The following is a 22,219-nucleotide window of genomic DNA, read 5'->3' as shown; positions in this document are numbered from 1 at the left end:
CCTCCTAGATCTATCTGCTGCCTTCATCACTGTGAACCCTCAGATCCTCCTCTCCACCCTCTCAGGGCTGGGCGTCTCAGGCTATGCACACTCTTGGCTCAGTCATATCCTCACATGGTCTCTCCTATCATTGCTATGCGTATGACACTCAACTACTTTTTTCCTTTCCCCTTTCTGACACCCAGGTTGTGACATGCATCTCTGCGTACCTGGCAGATGGGGTGGCAGGTAGCTAAGTGGTTAGAGCGTTGGGCCAGTAACCTAAAGGTGCTAGATTGAATCCCCGAGCTGACAAGGTATAAATCTGTTCTGCCCCTGAACAAGGCAGTTAACCCACTGTTCCTAGGCCATCATTGTGAATAAGAATTTGTTCTTAACTGACTTGCCTAGTTAAATAAAGATAAAATAAATAAAATAGAACTTCTCTCCCTCTGTAACTGCTTGTTGATTCACGCTTGTTAAACAAAGGTTAAATAAAAATAAAAAACATATCTCAACTTGGATGTCGGCCCAACACCTCAAGCTCAACCTCGACAAGACGGAACTGCTCAAAGACCTCTCCATCACGGTTGACATCTCCACAGTGTCGCCCTCCCAGTGTGCAAGGAACCTTGGCGTGACCCTGGACAACACCCTGTCGTTCTCTGCCAACATCAAAGCAGTGACCCGCTCCTGCAGGTTCATGCTCTACAACATCCGTAGAGTACGACCCTACCTCACACAGGAAGCGGCGTAGGTCCTAATCCAGGCACTTGTCCTCTCCTGTCTGGACCACTGCAACTCGCTGTTGGCTGGGCTCCCTACGTGTGCGACTTATCCAGAACACTGCAGCCCACCTGGTTTTCAACCTTCCCAAGTAATCTCATGTCACCCTGCTCCTCTGCACACTCCACTGGCTTCCAGTCGAAGCTCGCATCTACTACAAGACCATGGTGCTTAGCTATAGAACAGCAAGAGGAACTGCCCCTCCCTAACTTCAGGCTATGCTTTAACCCTGCACCACAACCCGAGCGCTCCATTCTGCCACCTCGGGTCTCTTGGCCATCCCAGCTCCCTTTCAGCCCTGTCCAAGCTCTTTTCTGTCCTGGCACTCCAATGGTGGAACAAGCTTCCCCCTGAAGCTAGGACAGCAAAGTCCCTGCCCATCTTCCTAGAACATCTGAAACTAGGGATGCACTGATATGAAATGTTTGGCTGATACAAAAAAAACCTATACCGATATTTACAATTTTGGCGGTCTTTTAAGGTTTCTAGTACAGCTAAATAGTTAACACACACACACTGACCAAAATGTTATTTTGTTGGCATTTATGTATGTCTCCCATTACCAGTGACGTGACGGACTTTAGCCCACTCCCCCAGAGTTCAGCATAATCGAATCCGCTCACGAATTAACATTTTGACATGAGGATTCGTGGCAAAAATTCCTTTCGAATTTTCACGCAAATCTCCCAGTAAAACACATGGGAAAGCATGGCACTTTTGAGAAATTAAGTTATTTTTCAAATGTATTTTTACCGACAGGCAAAGTGAAATACACTGTTTAAACTGGAAGACAGATTTTGATAACATCCATTGGACCAGACCACTCACTGAATGTTTGAATTCAGCATCAACACACAGACAGCAGCTCTAGCTGTCTGGTTGGCTGGCATTATGGTATACGCTCGCATCCCTACATCCTCCTGCCTGGTTGAAGCTGTTTTGTGCAGGCAACAGAGGCTAGCTAGTGTGAAAGCCGCAGCATGAGGAACGATGTGTGTCTGCACTGCACGTTCTTAACATTACATGAATGTATTTTTATTGGAGAACATTCAAAAGCAACAACTGAGGCACTGGCTGCCAGATTTTAGGACGATGGAAATTTAATAACGACGATGAAATTCTCTGCTTCGACCGCAATAGACGTTGACATCAAGAAGCAACTTCCTCAGGTTCTTCACCCGAAATAAAACCATTCTCTGGGTAGGCTACACCGGCCTGTGCAGATTCTCCCAGTCATGGCTCTGGTTACTTTGCAGCGCTCCCCTACCCCAAGCGCTGCATCCACAGCCAGCACTACCACCACCAACGCGGGGGAGGTAAGTTTGGAAATAGCTGGAGAGACGTTCTAGAAATGTCAAGAAAGCGCGCAAGAATATCACCGGGGATACGTGGGAGTAACATATGTAGGCCTTGTAGCTAGTGTTTTTTGTAGCGATGGGATAAGCTAGCTTAGTACTAGGCTCAACTCCATCACTAGCAAGCTGGTTGGAAAAGCTAGCAAGCAAAGTTGCATCTCAGTAACAATGCTATTGCTAGCCAATAAAGTTATTAGGTAACTACCCAACTAACCCACAATACACGTAGACTACCTAGTTAGATAGCATATACTTATTTTCTTTAACTAATTAGCAATTGATTTAACGTTAACATGCTAATGACCAACATTAGCTAGCTACTGCTTGCCATTTCCAAATTACTATGGCATTAGGTACCTAGTTTGCATTCTTATCATGCATAGGTACCTTGTTATTTTATCACTCTGAGTATGTATTAAACAGCATTTTATTGCACACAACGTTGTTACAAGCTTGAACTTTAAAACCCACAACTAGTTAGTAGTAGCTAGTTTGCTCGTTAAATGGAAGTGTTTTTAAACAAGGTCGGTTCTGTTTACTACATTCACCAGCAGAATGGAGAAGAAAGCTGGCTAGCAAGCTAGTTAACACATTTTTTTCTGTGAAACGGTACTGCAGTGGTGCCATAAAATCTGGTAGACCAAAATGTTAACATTTAGCTAGCTACTTTTGCCAAAACCAGTGTTATTATGGACAGCATGTTCTGTTCTATATACTGATTTATATAATGTCTTCTAAAAGAACTGTCAATGAGGTGAAATGTGGCATAACTTCATACAGCCATGTCATGTGGTAGAGGCCTATTAATTTCCCATACAGAGAGTAGTCTGACAATACAGACAAGTAAAAAAAATGTCATCCCTTTGCCATCTTGAACACTTCCAAGATGACAAAGGGACTCATGTTACTGCTCCTTGTGTTGAAGTGTTTTTATTTGTCAGATGAACCATGAGTCCATATTAACTTTAGCCAATGCTTTAATCCCATCACAAAATGCAAGATAATTCCAAACAATAACATGACCACTTTCTGATATAACAAAATATAACAGTTAAGCCTACACAAATCACCCCAATGGCATGTGATGTCACTCATATAGAAATGATAGTTACAGTCAAAGTCCTGTTTTTGAATTGATAGTACACCTCGACCAGTTGGGGGTGCTAACTGTTAATATAAACTGTAGTCATGCTAAACTCAACAAAGACACGAGCCTCCAGCAGGAAGGAAGGTTGTATGTCTCCACTAGGCACTAGCCCTTACTGAGGAGTAGAGGGTGGATTTGTTTCAAAGATGAGAACAATCATCGTTATATCAAGAACTGGGACCATAGCATTAGCTGATCTTTATTTTCTTTCATTAGACTGCTTCTTTGCCATAAAATACTGAGTCATTGGGCCTGACTCATTACACCTGCAATGTGAAAAAGATATGTGTAAAAAGAAACATGTTTGTCATGAAGAAGGAGATAGTTGAGCTGGCATGACTGAGGACTGGCCTTCCCTGTCACTCACTTTCCATGCAGGCTGGAATTGACTGACTGGCTGCCTCGTTGCTCCCAGGGCTCTGCCCAGGGCCCTGTCTGATGAGGAGCAGCCAAGCCCCTCAGGAGGCTGCTGCAGCTATGATGTCATTTTCACATGAAGGGTGGAGGGAATGAGAAGTGGAGGGAAAGCATTGAGGGGAGGACGGTGGTGGGGTAACAATATGGTAGCTGTTGTGATGGTGGAAGGTAGGCTACATGAATTTGCCAAGAAGAGCAAAAGTGAAATATAGTTATTAGCCCTACATGTAGCGCTGGGAATTGCTAGGGACCTCATGATGCGATATTATCACGATCGCAATATGTATTGCGTTTCTATATACACTACCGTTCAAAAGTTTGGGGTCACTTAGAAATGTCCTTGTTTTTGAAAGAAAAGCACTTTTTTTTGGTCAATTTAAATAGTACCCTAAAAACACCAGTGTCAACATGAAGAGGCGACTCCGGGATGCTGGCCTTCTAGGTAGAGTTGCAAAGAAAAAAAAACATATCTCAGACTGGCCAATAGATTAAGATAGGCAAAAGAACACAGACACTGGACAGAGGAACTTTGCCTTGAAGGCCAGCCTCCTGGAGTCCCCTCTTCACTGTTGACGTTGAGACTGGTGTTTTGTGGGTACTATATCATGAAGCTGCCAGTTGAGGACTTGTGAGGTGTCTGTTTCTCAAAACGAGACACTAATGTACTTGTTTTCTTGCTCAGTTGTGCACCGGGGCCTCCCACTCTTTCTATTCTGGTTAGAGACAGTTTGCGATGTTCTGTGAAGGGAGTAGTACACAGCGTTGTATGAGATCTTCAATTTCTTGGCAATTTGAATAGCCATCATTTCTCAGAACAAGAATAGACTGACGAGTTTCAGAAGTAAGGCCTTTGTTTCTGGCCCTTTTGAGCCTGTAATCGAACCCGCAAATGCTGACGCTCCAGATACTCAACTAGTCTAAAGCATGCCAGATTTATTGCTTCTTTAAATCAGCACAAGTTTTCAGCTGTGCTTACACAATTGCAAAAGGGTTTTCTAATGATCAAATAGCTAATCCAAGTTTACCATTTTAAAAAGGCTACCACAACGTGCCATTGGAACACAGGAGTGATGGTTGCTGATAATGGGCCTCTGTACGCCTATGTAGATATTCCATTAAAAAAAATCTGCTGTTTTCAGCTACAATAGTCATTTACAACATTAACAATATCTGCACTGTATTTCTAATCAATTTGATGTTATTTTAATGGACAAATGTGCTTAAACATATTGCTCACCATATGTCTGCTGCAGAGGGACAAGAGCCATGAGGAAATGAGTTTTGATCAGTCATGCAATCACTACCTAAATGCTCTGCTTCTTTACCCACATGGAGAGTTTCATCCCTCAGTTTTAGACTCTTCCCTACGAAGTGAAATCCTCTTTCCATTCATGGCTCTAATTTGTTGCTTTTATGTCTTGCTGTGGCAGAATTATGGCTGGAATTTCACTTGTAGCAGTTGCAAGGCTGTTCAGGTCAACTATTGGATTACCCTCCCTGGTGTGTTTCACCTGGCCCCTCGGTGCCCTTCCCCTGGGTAGAGGCCAACCATATTACCCTAATGGCACTGTTTGTTTAGATGGGGACATGAGCCTTTACTTTACTCACTGTTTTGTGTGTTTGTCAAACCTCAAATTTTTTATAAAGACAATGAGATTTCTTTGCTGTTTTTAACCTATTCTGCTCATCACAAGTGTAATGCTCGACCTATTTAGTTAGTTCAGAAATGGAAAGCGGCGTGTGTTTTTGGAGCTGAAATGCAGTATTGGATACAACTTGTCACAAGTATTTGCTCTCATTGTTGCTGTACTTTGGTACAGCCTACCTTACCTTGGCAGGGAGACTGCGGCTCTTGCTAGTAGTGCTTTGGTTGACATCCCTCAGGTTTTAGTAGGTGAAACTTCTGGAGAATGGCCCACTTAAGTTACCTGTCACCATGTACAGATGTAGGATCTTAATTAGAGCCAGTTTGCTCCAGCAGGAAAATAATCCGGAAATCAGGAAATTTAGAATTATGTGTTTAATAATTAACAGACATTTCTGTAGAGGTTGATGCATTTTTCTTTAGGGAAAATCAAGTCTGAAATTTCAAAGTGAAAATGACAAACTTGAAGCCTTTTTAAAACTCAAATAGAGTACAAGTTTGCATTTCCTGCTGGGCACAAAGTTCGCAGCAACAAAAGTGATCAAATTAAGATCCTACATCTGTAGCTCTATCCTGATACTCCCAGTCTATGATATCCCTCCTGGTACAATAAGAACTGTTTTGAAGATATTACTGTTGTGAAACTTTATCATGAAGAATGACCCCATTCCCTCCATTTAGTGGCACTCACCTCTCTCATAAAGCCAGGTATCTAGGTTAACAATGAACATTTATAAGGTGTCATATTTCTTATATGATGATGTTTATTAGATACCCATTGTGTGTGTTTGTGTGTCTGTCACCAGATCTCAACCCAATTGAACACTTATGGGAGATTCTGGAGCGGCGCCTGAGACAGTGTTTTCCACCACCATCAACAAAGCACCAAATTATGGAATTTCTTGTGGAAGAATGCTGTGGCATCCCTCCAATAGAGATCCAGACACTTGTAGAATCTATGCCAAGGCCTGTTGAAGTTGTTCTGGCGGCTCGTGGTGGCCCAGTGCCCTATTCTGTTAACTTATACCTAAATAATGTTGTTGACTCGTCCTATACTCGTATTTGTGGTCAAAGCATAAATTGGAGAAAAACACTTCAAAAACCTCACCTCAAACTTGTCTCAAACAGATAGTTTTAAAAATGCTTGTTATTTACTCAGAGAACATCAGTACATCACTGGGGCCAAGCTTCCTGCCATCCAGGACCTATATAATAGGCGGTGTCAGAGGAAAGCCCATAAAATTGTCAGAGAATCCAGTCACCCAAGTTATAGACTGTTTTCTCTTCTACTGCACGGCAAGCGGTACTGGAGCGCCAAGTCTAGGACTAAAAGGCTCCTGAACAGCTTCTATCCCCAAGCTGAACAATTAATCAAAAGGCCACCGGACTAGCCCCCCAAAAAACATTTACATTGTTTTGTACACTGCTGCTACTCGTTGTTTATTATCTATGTATAGTCACGTCACCCCTACATTCAATGTACAAATGACCTCTAACCTGTACCCCCGCACACCGACTCGCTACCCCCTATATATACAGTTGAAGTTGGAAGTTTACATACACTTAGGTTGGAGTCATTCAATTTTGTTTTTCAACCACTCCACAAATTTCTTGTTAACAAACTATAGTTTTGGCAAGTCGGTTAGGACATCTACTTTGTTCATGACACAAGTAATTTTCCCAACAATTGTTTACAGACTGATTATTTCACTTATAATTCACTGTATCACAATTCCAGTGGGTCAGAAGTTTACATACACTAAGTTGACTGTGCCTTTAAACAGCTTGAAAATTCCAGAAAATGATGTCATGGCTTCAGAAGCTTCTGATAGGCTAATTGACATCATTTGAGTCAATTGGAGGTGTACCTGTGGATGTATTTCAAGGCCTACCTTCAAACTCAGTGCCTCTTTGATTGACATCATGGGGAAATCAAAACAAATCAGCCTAGACTTCCAGAAACAAAATTGTAGACCTCCACAAGTCTGGTCATCCTTGGGAGCAATTTCCTAACCCCTGAAGGTACCACGTTCATCTGTACAAACAATAGTATGCAAGTATAAACACCATGGGACCACGCTGCCGTCAAACCGCTCGAGATGCGTTCTATCTCCTAGAGATGAACGTACTTTGGTGTGAGAAGTGCAAATCAATCCCAGAATAACAGCAAAGGACCTTGTGAAGATGCTGGAGGAAACAGGTACAAAAGTATCTATATCCACAGTAAAACGAGTCCTATATCGACATGACCTGAAAGGCTGCTCAGCAAGGAAGAAGCCACTGCTCCAAAACCGCCATTAAAAAAAGCCAGACTACGGTTTGCAACCGCTCATGGGGACAAAGATCGTAGTTTTTGGAGAAATGTCCTCTGGCCTGATGAAACACAAATAGAACTGTTTGGCCATAATGACCATCGTTATGTTAGGAGGAAAAAGAGGGAGGCTTGCAAGCCGAACAACACCATCCCAACCGTAAAGCACGGGGGTGATAGTATCATGTTGTGGGGGTGCTTTGCTGCAGGAGGGACTGGTGCACTTCACAAAATAGATGCCATCAGGAGGAAGGACAATTATGTGGATATATTGAAGCAACATCTCAAGACATCAGTCAGGAAGTTAAAGCTTGGTTGCAAATGGGTCTTCCAAATGGACAATGACCCCAAGCATACTTCCAAAGTTGTGGCAAAATGGCTTAAGGACAACAAAGTCAAGGTATTGGAGTGGCCATCTCAAAGCCCTGACCTCAATCCTATAGAATGTTTGTGAGCAGAACTGAAAAAGCATGTGTGAGCAAGGAGGCCTACAAACCTGACTCAGTTCCACCAGCTCTTTCAGGAGGAATGGGCCAAAATTCACCCAACTTATTGTGGGAAGCTTGTGGAAGGCTACCCAAAACGTTTGACCCAAATTAAACAATTTAAAGGCAATGCTACCGAATACTAATTGAGTGTATATAAACTTCTGGCCCACTGGGAATATGATGAAAGAAAGAAATAAAAGCTGAAATAAATCATTTTCTCTACTATTATTCTGACATTTCACATTCTTAAAATAGTGGTGATCCTAACTGACCTAAGACAGGACATTTTTACTAGGATTAAATGTCAGGAATTGTGGAAAACTGAGTTTAAATGTATTTGCTGAAGGTGTGTGTGTGTATGTAAACTTCCGACTTCAACTGTAGCCTCGTTAACTTGTTACTTTTTATAATTTTGTTTATTTGGTAAATGTTTTTTAACTCTTGAACTGCAAGAGCTTGTGAGTAAGCATTTTATGTTAAGGTCTACACTTGTATTTGGCGCATGTGACCGTTTGATTTGAATCCAGGTGAAAGCTGTGATCCCTTATAGCTTTCAGGAGGATGCCTGGTTGTTCTTTAAAAGTGCTTTCCTCACCATCTTAAATAAGCATACCCCGTTAAGAAAATGTAGAACTAAGAACAGATATAGCCCTTGGTTCACTCCAGACCTGACTGCCCTTGACCAGCACAAAAACACCCTGTGGCGTACTGCATTAGCTTCGAATAGTCCCCGCAATATGCAACTTTTCAGGGAAGTCAGGAACCAATACACGGTCGGTTAGGAAAGCAAAGGCTAGCTTTTTGAAACAGAAATTTGCATCCTGCAGTACTAATTCCAAAACGTTTTGGGACACTAAAGTCCATGGAGAATAAGAGTACCTCCTTCCAGCTGCCCACTGCACAGAGGATAGGAAACACTGTCACCACTGATAAATCAACGATAATCGAATTTCAATAAGCATTTCTCTATGGCTGGCCATGCTTTCCACCTGGCTACCCCGACCAACAGCTCTGCACCCCCTGCAGCAACTGGACCCTCTCTTCCTAAAATTATCCGCCGCCATTGTTGCAACCTCTATTACTAGTCTGTTCAACCTCTTTCGTATCGTCTGAGATTCCTAAAGATTGTAAAGCGGCCGCGGTCATCCCCCTCTTCAAAGGGGGAGACACTCTAGACCCAAACTGTTACAGACCTATATCCATCCTGCCCTGCCTTTTCTAAAGTCTTCGAAAGCCAAGTGAACAAACAGATCACCGACCATTTCGATTCCCACCGTACCTTCTCCGCTATGCAATCTGGTTTCCGAGCTGGTCATGGGTGCACCTCAGCCACGCTCAAGGTCCTAAACAATATCATAACCGCCATCGATAAGAGACAATACTGTGCAGCCGTATTCATCGACCTGGCCAAGGCTTTCGACTCTGTCAATCACCGCATTCTTATCGGCAGACTCGACAGCCTTGGTTTCTCTAATGACTGTTTCTCAGACCGAGTTCAGCGTGTCAAATCGAAGGGCCTGTTGTCCGGACCTCTGGCAGTCTCTATGGGGGTGCCACAGGGTTCAATTCTCAGGCCGACTCTCTTCTCTGTATATATCAATGATGTCGCTCTTGCTGCTGGTGATTCCTTGATCCACCACTATGCAGACGACACCATTCTGTATACATCTGGCCCTTCTTTGGACACTGTGCTAACAAACCTCCAAACAAGCTTCAGCGCCGTACAACACTCATTCCGTGTTGCATCCAACTGCTCTTAAATGGTAGTATAATGAAATGCATGCTCTTCAACCGATCGCTGCCTGCCCGACGAGCATCGCTACTCTGGATGGTTCTGACTTAAAATATGTGGACAACTTCAAATACTTAGGTGTCTGGCTAGACTGTAAACTCTCCTTCCAGACTCACATTAATCATCTCCAATCCAAAGTTAAATCTAGAATCGGCTTCCTGTTTCGCAACAAAGCCTCCTTCACTCATGCTGCCAAACATACCTTTGTAAAATGACTATCCTACCGATCCTTGACTTCGGCGATGCAGTCTATCACAGTGCCATCCGTTTTGTCACCAAAGCCCCATATACTACCCACCACTGCGCCCTGTATGCTCTTGTTGGCTGGTCCTCGCTACATATTCGTCGCCAAACCCACTAGCTCCAGGTCATCTATAAGTCTTTGCTAGGTAAAGCCCCGCCTTATCTCAGCTCACTAATCACCATAGCAACACCCACCCATAGCACGCGCTCCAGCAGGTATATTTCACTGGTCATCCCCAAAGCCAACACCTACTTTGGCCTCCTTTCCTTCCAGTTCTCTGCTGCCAATGACTAACGAATTGCAAAAATCACTGAAGTTGGAGACTTATCTCCCTCACTATTTCAAGCATCGGCTGTCAAAGCAGCTTACTGATCGCTGCAGCTGTACATAGCCCATCTTTAAATAGCTCATCCAACTACCTACCTCATCCCCATTTTTGTTTTAGTTTTTCTGCTCTTTTGCACACCGGTATTTCTCCTTGCACATCCTAATCTGCACACACATCACTCCAGTGTAAATTGCTAAATTGTAATTACTTCGCCACTATTTGCCAATTTATTGCCTTACCTCATTACTTCATTTGCACACACTGTATACAGATTTTTCTATTGTGTTATTGACTGTACATTTAAGGCTGTTGTTTTTGTCGCTTTGCTTTGCTTTATCTTGGCCAGGTCGCAGTTGTCAAGGAGAACTTGTTCTCAACTGGCCTACCTGGTTAAATAAAGGTAAAAAAGAAAAAAATTGATGTCACTTGTTAACCCCTGTGCGGCGGACATCCAGCGAAAAATCATATCGCCATTAGCATAACAAAATGTAATACTTTTTTTTTTTCAATTTTTTTTCAAATTATATTGTTTTATAGATACACCTCTCCTGAATCGAACCGCGTTGTCCGATTTCAAAAAGGCTTTACAGCAAAAGCAAAACATTAGATTATGTTAGAGGAGTATATCGTAAAAGTAGCCACATAGCCATTTTCCGACCAACCACATGCATCACAAATAACCAAAAAACAGCTAAATGCAGCACTAACCTTTGACAATCTTCATCAGATGACACACCTAGGACATCATGTTACACAATACATGCATTCTTTTGTTCGATAAAGTTCATATATATAAAAACAGCATTTTACATCGGTGCGTAACGTTGACTAACTATTTTCCCTCAAATGCATCCAATGAAACAGCGCTACAATTTACTAAATTACTATTCGAAAACATTTTTAAAATGTAATATTGTCATTCTAAGATTTATAGATGAATATCTCTTGAAAGCACCTGTAATGCCAGATTTAAAAAGAACTTTACTGGGTAATCATACTTTGCGATGAAAGGGGATGCGATACTCTGAAAAATAGGCTAACGTTACAGGTCAGCGCCATCTTGGAACAATCACATATCACATCTAGTCTTGTATACTGTTGTCAATAATCCCTTACCTTTGGTTTTCTTCATCAGAAAGCACTTCCAGGAATCCCAGGTCCACAACAAATGTATTTTCGTTTGAAAAAATTACTCCTTTATGTTCCAAAAGCTTGTTCTTGTTAGCGCATCTGAAGGCTGATCCAAATGCTCCGTCAGCCGCGGGACAGCTATTTCGAGAAAATGATTTTTTCCCCTCATTTAGGTTCGTTCAAACGTCAAACGTTGTATAACATACATCTTCAGGGCCTTTTTCAACAAGAGAGCCAATAAGATTCAAGGAGAACGATTGCATTGTCTTTCAAAACGTTTCGAAAGGGGAGGGTAACCAGGGCCGCCGGCGTCATAATGGTGATGGCCCTCCTCATGTGACCAATTTCAACAGCGTCTCATTCATTCAGTTTTAACAGTAGGAGACTCAAACCACTTTGTAAAGACTGGGGACATCTAGTGGAAGCAATAGGAAGTGCTCAATGAACCATAGCTCACGGTGTGATTAATAGGCGACGTGATGAAGTTGAGTTCGCAATTCAGAATTCCACTTCCTGTTTCGATCGGTCTCGGGGTTTTGACTGCCATATGAGTTCTGTTATACTCAGACACCATTCAAACAGTTTTAGAAACTTTAGGGTGTTTTCTATCCACAAGTATTAATTATATGCATATCCTAGCTTCTGAGTTTGAGTAGTAGGCCGTTTAAAATGGGCACGAATGTTTTTCAAAATGCGCTGTGGCGCCCCCTATCCTAGGCGACCGTCAAGAGGTTAAATCCACTTCAGTGTAGATGTAGGGGAGGAGACAGGTTAATACTTTTTAAGCATTGTGACATTTGATACTTGGATTGTGTATGTTTGCCATTCAGTGGTGAATGGGCAAGACAAAATATTTAAGTGCCTTTTGAACGGGGTATGGTAGTAGTTTCCCGTGTGTATCAAGAATGGTCCACCATCCAAAGGACATCCAGCCAACTCAACACTACTGTGGAAAGCATTGGGGTCAACATGGGCCAGCATCCCTGTGGAACGCTTTTGACACCTTTGTAGAGTCCATGCCCCGATGAATTGAGGCTGTTTTGAGGGCGAAAGGGGGTGCAACTCAATATTAGGAAGGTGTTCCTACTGTTTTGTGCTCTGTGTAGGTGATATATCATAGAAATCTGGAAACACTGGACAGTTATTTTAAGATGCTTTATGTTGGCGTTTCCTTTATTTTGTCAGTTACCTGTAGATCCATGTCCACCTTATACTAATGGCTGCACTGTAGCGCTTCAATGTCTTGAAGTATCAGATTTGGTAATTTGTTTCTTTTTCCTCTGCTTTTTCTTGGTTTGCAGGACTTTGGGAGTGACTATGAGCGGCGGCTAAATCAGAGGTAAGTGTTGTTAATACTTAGTATACTAAAGATGGACTTGCTTGGGTAGCCCAGAGCTGCTTCTCTTTTCCATGGTGGAGCAGGATAATGCTAGCTGGAGATTAGGAGGACGTTTTTGTCATCTGTGTTTGTTTCTTGGTCTGGGGTAAGCATTCCAGATCAACTCATTCCTGGTTCCTCTCAATGACAGTCACCACTGTAACAAATGATTAAGAAACCTTTGTCTGTCTGTCGGCAGGGATCATCAACTAGATTCAGCTGCGGGCCGATTTTTGTCTTGAGGGGATGATTTGCGTGCTGGAACATGATTACAAATCATCTGTAGACTGCAATTTGACTGCCAGAATCCCAATCCTATATAATATTTTACTAAAACAAAATAAACCTTTCTTAAATTTATGCAATCACGTGTCTCTATGCGTGGGAATACAAAATTAAAATCACTTGTAGCTGATTTACTGATGTTTTTACAGACTTATATACAACAATGATATTGTGGGGCCAAATAAAACCACCAGTAGGGGACAACCCTGTAGACCAGGTTCCCCAATCTTTAATATACAATTAGACAAAATGTTGTCTTCCCCCTTTTGGCTCGTTACTGTTGCGACAGGTGCTTAAGCAGTGATTGTCTGTTTTGGTCACTACAGTACCTATTATATTTGATCAGCAGAATCACTATAACCAGCTCTGTCATACATTTAACCTCAACCTGAGGCAACACAGAGACTGGCTTTGTCTCTGTCTGTTCACTGTGGTCATATGGATAAGAGAAGAGGGCTTTTTTTCAGGTATTAAAGACTAAATCATGTCAGAACTTGGTGTTGAAATGTGATGGATGTTGAGACGAGCACAGATAGAAGACATTAGCTTGTAAAGCCGAATCCTCTGGGCCGGTTAAGAGGGGAGAGCTCAACACGATGGGATGGTTTAATCAAATAGTATACACTAACTTTTTTTTATTATTAGTCTTTCTATTAAAAACATTGAAAGTAAGAGCTTGGGCCATTGAGATGATAAAGCATCACAATATTACTGGTCGCTGTGTAAGTCATGTCAAGGGGTAGCATACCACACCTCACCATGAGCTAGCAACATCTCTGATAAATGCTACTTGTCGAACATCTCATTAATGCCCAAAATCATGGGCATTAATATGGAGTTGGTTCCCCTTTGCTGCTTTAACAGCCTCCACTCTTCTGGGAAGGCTTTCCACTAGATGTTGGAACATTGCTGTGGGGACTTGCTTCCATTCAGCCACGAGCATTAGTGAGGTCGGGCACTGATGTTGGGCGATTAGGTCTGGCTTGCAGTTGGCGTTCCAATTCATCCCTAAGGTGTTGAATGGGGTTGAGGTCAGGGCTCTGTGCAGGCCAGTCAAGTTCTTCCACACCGATCTCGACAAACCATTTCTGTATGAATCAAATTAAATTTTATTTGTCACATGCGCCGAATACAACAGGTGTAGACCTTCAAGTGAAATGCTTACTTACAAGCCCTTAACCAACAATGTAGTTAAGAAAATACTTGTATTATTCTTTGTTATTCTCTTACCTAAAAAAAACAAAGAGCAGCATTCAATAACAATAGCGGGGCTATATACAGGGGGTACCGGTACAGAGTCAATGTGCGGGGGCACCGGGTGTTGCGTTAATTCAAGTAATATGCACATGTAGGTAGCGTTATTAAAGTGACTGCATAGATAACAGAGTAGTCTGGGTAGCCGTTTGATTAGCTGTTCGGGAGTCTTATGGCTTGGGGGTAGAAGCTGTTTAGAAGCCTTTTGGACCTAGACTTGGTGCTCCGGTACCGCTTGCCGTGCGGTAGCAGAGAGAACAGTCTATGACTAGGGTGGCTGGAGTCTTTGACCATTTTTAGAGCCTTCCTCTGACACCGCCTGGTATAGAGGTCCTGGATGGCAGGAAGCTTGGCCCAGGTGATGTACTGGGCCATACGCACTACCCTCTGTAGTGCCTTGCTGTCGGAGGCCGAGCAGTTTCCATACCAGGCCATGATGCAACCCGTCAGGATGCTCTTCATGTTGCAGCTGTAAAACCTTTTTAGGATCTGAGGACCTATGCCAAATATTTTTAGTCCCCTGAGGGGGAATAGGTTTTGTCGTTCCCTCATCACGACTGTCTTGGTGTGCTTGGATCATGTTAGTTTGGTGATGTGGACGCCAAGGAACTTGAATCTCTCAACCTGCTCTCGCTTTGTGCACGGGGGGGCATTGTCATGCTGAAACCGGGAAGGGCCTTCCCCTTTCCAAAGTTGGAAGCACGGAATCGTCTAGAATGTTATTGTATGCTGTAGCATTAAGATTTCCCTTCACTGGAACTAAGGGGCCTAGCCGAACCATGAAAAACAGCCCCAGGCGAGTACTTACAGTTGACTGGGGCACCTCTGGCAGGGCAGAAATTTGATGAACTGACTTGTTGGAAAGGTGGCATCCTATAACAGTGCCACATTGAAAATCACTGAGCTCTTCAGTAAGGCCCTTCTACTGCCAATGTTTGTCTATGGAGATTGCATGGCTGCGTGCTCGATTTTATTCACCTGTCAGCAACATGTGGCTGAAATAGCCGAATCCACTAATTTGAAAGGGTCTCCACATACTTTTGTGAATATATAGTTCAGGTGAGAGTTGATACCTAAACTGACTCAATGAATAAGAGCAGTTTGCTTTACCTTTTGATCGCCTTGCTCAGACAGATTAGTCGGGTATGTTTGTATTTCTGTCCCAGCTTTGTTCGCATCAGATCTAAGTCACAAAGGTAAAAAAGTCACACTTTAACTCGTTGGAGCTGTAGTGGTTCTCTACAGCAGTGGTCACCAACCTTTTCTGAGTCAAGATCAATTTCTAAGTCAAAATGCAGGTTGAGATCTACAGCTCAAAGTTTTTTTTTAACATGTCTTTAAACATAAGCCTATGCAACATTAATTACAAACAGTACTGTAGCAATGAGGTTTGTGCAGTAGGCTATAAGCCCAATACATTATCACTGCATATTGAATTGCCCTGCCAATGTTCTCCTCAGACCATTTTGAAATGGTTTCAAAATTGTAGCTATATGATCACACTGGTGATAGATAATTTGTTGTAGTACTAGTGAGGCACAGCTGAGTGTGCATAATAATATCATTTGTTTCCTACTGGACTGATGGCCTGCATGTGATGGTCAGTCTGAGGGGAGGGAGGGTGCAGAGGTGACCGTCTCTTCCAGCTGATGGCGAAACTTAAGTCGTACTGCGTTCTTTCTGTCAAATTTTTGCCTCATTCACCAATTTGTTACTCCTATGACCAGAGAAAGTGAAATATTCCTCTTAAAGACACAAGCTGCTAATAATAACAACAATGCAAGCTTATTGAAACACTTCTATTCTATACTCATTCAGGGGAAAACGTGCATTTTATGGCGTATTAAAAATAAAAGTAGAACAGGGTGTTGACAGTGCTGAATAACAACGTAAACATGACCTTATAAAAACAGCAGCTCTTTGCTGTATACGTTGAGTGTCTAGTAATGGTTTTAAAAGTTTTGAAATCTTACATGAACAACTTTCCTGTGTTTTGAGGCTTGCGCAAGGAAACTTTGCAGACACGGGGATCTGAACTATCTAATTGGCCAGTGATGTGCACTTGATTTGCTCTCTGGGCCTGTCGGATAGGGAGGACTTCTACCTTCAGACACATGAAATGGTTGAAAATGGGAACACTTTGCGTTCCGCTACGGCTGCTGAATCAAGTACACCTACCCGCAACAGCGTGAAACTAATTTAAAAGAAATTGGAACGCAAGGCTTTATTTTTATTGGTGATAGACTAGGAATGCCTTGGAGATCGACCAGACGATCGCAATCGACTGGTTGGTGAACACTTCTCTACAGTGAGGGACTGTGGAAGTTAAAACATTGATTGGTTGATTTGATTTGGAGTTTTTTCCCTTTAGTCTTAATCAACTCACTGAAAGGATTTAGTGAGAGCCAACAAATGTGTGCCGCTGAATCAAGTTACTTTCCCTGCATGAAGCAATCAGTGTTTTTAGTTGAAATTGGGTATAGAGGGAGGGGCATGTGCACCACTGGCCTGTATTGCAGCTTTTATATGGATGTGTAACGTCAGTCACGAACAAAGGTGTTGACATTCAGAGACACGATTGTTTTCAAGCACATCATCCCACTTTCCTTAGTCTTTTTTTCTCCATTCATGTGCGTGTGGGTCAGACATTAGTTTATTTTTGTTCTCGCTGAAAACAGGATGCCTGAAAGCCAGTCATAACTTCCTGCTCTACTGTGCCCCAGGACAAAGGGGGAAGAGTGGAAGAGGCCAGCACGTCACCCTTCCTACATAGTGTGGGATGTGGCTCTCTGGCCCATGGGGTCAATAATCTTGGTAATTAATCACAGGGAGATTTACTGTGTTCTGCCTCCATGCCCTCATGCAGTGAAATCTGATACTGCTGTGAATGTTTTGGGCATTTCCACGGAAACAGCTTATGATTCCACAGTTTTTTCACTTTAAAATGTATGCCAAACAAAAATCATTGTATTGAAACTTTAACAAACAATACAACTCTATGCACAAGGACTACTTTTAACAATTTCCACAGAAAAATGTACAAAAACTAATTTAGTGGAACTGTGCAGATGCCGACTTTGGTAATGGAATTACGGTCAAATCTCGTCAGGTTTTTATGCAACTACATTTACAAAAAATAAATAAAAAATCTTCTCGTAATTTAGATTCAAAGATGTCTGTAGAAAGAATTTCAGTTTGAACCATGAGTTTGAGAAGAGAAAAAATTTATTTTTTATTTTTATTGAACTACAGTACATATTGTAAATTTAAGTGGATTTAGACCTGGTAACAGAATTACGTCATGGGTGTCTGTTCTGTACTACACAAATGCATAATTATGGATATTGTACTATACTCTACTTGTCTTTACTGTATTGTACTTACTGTGCGGTACTGTGCTCTACTCACTGTACTATCCAAACTTGGGAAACATACGTACGTCTATGATTGGACCAAATATGAACCTGTCCGATCCATCTGTGGACGTTAACATCAAGGCCAGGGGGGACTGACCAAATTTCAACTACCTATCAACATCCGGTGTCAGTCGGTACTCATTAGGTGAGTATGTTGGTATCAGTAAATGGAAAGAGGGGGCTCATGGGTAGGTGTCTAAGAGCTGGGAGCGGTGAGAGTGAAAGGCATAGAGGGAGGGGTGGTCCAAACTGTTGTAACACTCTTGGTTTGACCACCGGACAACAAAGACAAAGAAAACAGTTAAACCTAACAGTATCCCAGTGGAACGGAGGACAGTAGAAGGTGACCCAGCTGTGGTTTTTGACGGTTATGATTTCCCGTTGTAGCCAATTCAGTTGCAGTAATTCTGTTTGAATTATTATTTTTATGTTTGTCAAAATCATTAAATTATGACTTGTGAAATCAATAAAATCGCTAGTTGGTGAACTTTTATTATTCTTCTCCATGAGGAAGAGAAATGTGAAAATATCTTAGTTATGTGGGTGTTTTGTAATGGACTTAAAAGGCACAAGGCAATATTTCTTAAACTTACAGAAGGTAAACAATATCTCAAACTAAATATAAGTGTTGATATTATACTGAACAAAACTATAAACGCAACATACAACAATTTCAAAGATTTTACTGAGTTTCAGTTCATAGCCAGGAAGCCACTGGGGAGACAGGCCCAGCCAATCAGAATTAGTTTTCCCCCACAAAAGGGCTTTATTAAAACTTCTTAGGGATCTGTGTCCCTTCCACTGGATGGTTGAGCTAACGTAGGCTAATGCGATTAGCATGATGTTGTAAGTAACAACATTTCCCAGGACATAGACATATCTGATGTTGGCAGAAAGCTTAAATTCTTGTTAATCTAACTGCACTGTCTAATTTACAGTAGCTATTACAGTGAAAGAATACCATGCTATTGTTTGAGGAGAGTGCACAATTTTGAACATGAAAAGTTATTCATAAACCAATTAGGCACATTTGGGCAGTCTTGGCACAACATTTTGAACAGAAATGCAATGGTTCATTGGATCAGTCTAAATGTTCCACAAACACTGTTGCCATCTAGTGGCCAAAATCTAAATTGCGCCTGGGCTGGAATAATACATTATGGCCTTTCTCTTACATTTCAAAGATAATGGTACAAAAAAATACAAAAGAACGGTTGTTTTTTTTCTTTATATTATCTTTTACCAGATCTACTGTGTTATATTTTCCTATAGTCCTTTAACATTTCCACAAACTTCAGTGTTGCCTTTGAAATGGTACCAAGAATATGCATATCCTTGCTTCAGGGCCTGAGCTACAGGCAGTTAGATTTGGAGGTGAAAATTGGGAAAAAATAGGGGTGTATCCTGAAGGGGTTTTGAAGACAGAAATTCTGCTCATTAACAGTGACGTAAACAAATTTGTGCACAACATTTTTGAGTTAAACATTTCTGGGACCTTTTTTTTCAGCTCATGAAAAATGGGGAACATGTCGCGTTTATTTTTGTTCAGTATTGTTGACGGGGGTCTTTACGTCAACATTGTTATTATTTTTCAATGTATTTCTGATAACTAACAATTTCAGACCTGGAAACATGAATAGATGGAACAATGTTGTGACCAGGGGTTGGAACCTAAATCATTACTTTCCAATTGTTTCATTCTGTTCTGTTCCGGCCTGAAAAACAAAGTTCAGATCTGATTTGAATCCAAAAAAAGAAATTATATATATTGTTCCTTTTTATTAACCTCTCATTTTTTATATTTAGCTTGACATTAAACTACTTCACCAATCAGGGCGGATAGAGAAGCTTGCTATGGAGCGGGCAACCTATAGTTACCCAGTGGTGGAAAAAGTACTCAATTGTCATACTTGACTAAATGTAAAGATCCCTTTTAATAGAAAATGACTCAAGTCCAGTAAAATACTACTTGATAAAAGTGGTTTTAAATATACTAAAGTATCAAAAGTAAATGGAATTGCTAAAATGTACTTAAGTATCAAAAGTAAAAGTATAAACTATTTCAAATTCCTTATTAAGCAAACCAAACGGCACATTATTTTTGTTTGTTTTTGTGACGGATAGCCAAGGCCCCCCCAACACTCAGACATAATTTACAAACAAAGCATGTGTGTTTACATTTACATTTTAGTCATTTAGCAGACGCTCTTATCCAGAGCGACTTACAGTAGTGAATGCATACATTTCATTTCTAAACATTATATATATTTCTTTCCTGTGCTGGCCTCCCGTGGGAATCGAACCCACAACCCTGGTGTTGCAAACACCATGCTCTACCAACTGAGCTACAGGTGAGTCCGCCAGATCAGAGGCAGTAGAGATGACCAGGGATGTTCTCTTGATAAGTGTGTGAATTGGACAATTTTCCTGTGTCGTGACTTCTATTATTTAATTTGATGACAGTTAGTTGATTAGATAAATAACAATGTTTAATTGTTACCCGATTTTTAAATTAAGCATGTAACAATGAACTCATTAGGATTTGGTGCACCATGAGAGCGTTTTTTTAAAGAGTTACCATCTCCTGAATTAAACTCTAACAGGTCTTTACCAATCACATCTAAAAACAGTCAACTTATTAATAGCTTTGTATCATATCATCATTCTGAACAGTCGTAACATCCTTGCATCTGCAAAAACCTGAGCCTTATGATTCAGTACTACACAAATTGGTTTAATTTATTTACTAGCTAACTAAATGGTAACACAGGATAAACATACACACTTAATACATTAGAAACAGGTCCCTAGCGGACTGACAACAATATGGCTGCTTGTTACAAAAGCCATGGAGAGGGTGAGGAAAGAGAGAGCGGGACAGAGACACTAAACGTTGGTACATTTTAGAAACTACTCTCACTTATACTTTTCACACGAACTGCCGCCCGCTTGGAGTAATTAATCATGAATGTATTTACGTGAAAATGCCTTGGTTTGTCGTGTATCTCTCCTAACCGGGTCACCTTGGAAAGCTCTGATTGTCCAAAAGGGGTTTCCCACCCGTCTTCTACTGTTCTCCTCTGCCGTTGTCCGATATCCGGTGACTTGTCATGTAGTCCTGAACAGAACTACAGAGTTTATTCTCCTTCCATTCGTCCTGGAAGATGCTTCTTTGAAAATAGGCTAGCCAGCTGTGTCGATGGTTCCCAGTGGGGTGATGAAAGTAGCGTACTACGGTGGTTTGAGCAGAGTAATAGAATGGTCCCACTTCAATTCGCTTTTCTAGATACTTTACTAAGGATAGATAATCAGCTGTACCAGTGATTGTCTGGGAGGTGACTATCGTCTCTACCTCGTGTTGAGATTGAGTTCAAATCACTTTTCTTCTCTCTGGTCTAATATTTTAATTCTTAATCCATAATTTTATATAGTTTGTTTAAAATGGGCGGTTCTATCAGGCTGACACGCTCTTTGACCTCACTCAAGGGGGCGATGACTACTTACTGTGCACAATTATAGAAACAATTTCCTCTTATAGTTTCGAAAATAACATCCTTCTCTTAACACTTTAATAATTTTTCACATAGCATGCACAACACAGAGGATGGAAACTTCGTACATGTAGTATGTATACTTTCCAAGTTGCAGTATTTCCTTTATAACATTTTTAATGACATCACAAAATAACAACCAAACTGACATTAGTGTTCTTTTAGGTCGCCTCTGACTATTCCCCACGTTCTATGTTAAAATTGTTCCAGTATTCGCATTAGACCGTGTTTGAGTTTCGGAGGGAAAAGTCTTCTTAAAACAAAGGCACATTCCTGCGGTGAACATTGGAGAGGCAGATGCTGAATGTTTTCTCCTTGATTTACAACAGGGTGTGATGTGTTGACCCCTCTGCGGGTGTGAGGGGCTCGGGTTGATGTTATTTATTTCAAAGCTGATCTGACCTATTTGGATCCTCACAAGGCAGTCATGACACTTGTCAATATGTAACAAATACTTCTGGGTGTCAGGGAAAATGTATGGAGTAAAAAGTACATTATTTTCTTTAGGAATGTAGTGAAGTAAAAGCTGTCAAATATAAATACTAAAGTACAGACCCCAAAAAACTACTTAAGTAGCAGTGGTGGGAAAAGTACTCAATTGTTGTGAAGTCACCTAATAAAATACTACTTGAGTAAAAGTCAAAGTATTTGGTTTTAAATATACTTAAGTGTTAAAAGTAAATGGAATTTCTAAAATGTACTTAAGTATCAA

General features: G+C 41.4%; 1 protein-coding gene across 1 annotated transcript in view; it reads left to right on the top strand.

The window, feature by feature from the left end:
* Nucleotides 1–1,467: 1,467 nt before the first annotated feature.
* LOC106580311 (slingshot protein phosphatase 1a) overlaps nucleotides 1,468–22,219 on the top strand; it is a 59,183-nt gene continuing 38,431 nt past the window's right edge. The window contains 2 exon segments of the mRNA XM_014161183.2: nucleotides 1,468–2,081; nucleotides 12,925–12,962. Coding sequence (XP_014016658.2) covers nucleotides 2,001–2,081; nucleotides 12,925–12,962 — 119 coding nt within the window. The 5' untranslated portion in view covers nucleotides 1,468–2,000.

The sequence above is a fragment of the Salmo salar genome, chromosome ssa20 (assembly GCF_905237065.1).
Source record: "Salmo salar chromosome ssa20, Ssal_v3.1, whole genome shotgun sequence".
Classification (NCBI taxonomy): domain Eukaryota; kingdom Metazoa; phylum Chordata; class Actinopteri; order Salmoniformes; family Salmonidae; genus Salmo; species Salmo salar.
This window is presented reverse-complemented; position numbering and strand designations above follow the sequence as displayed.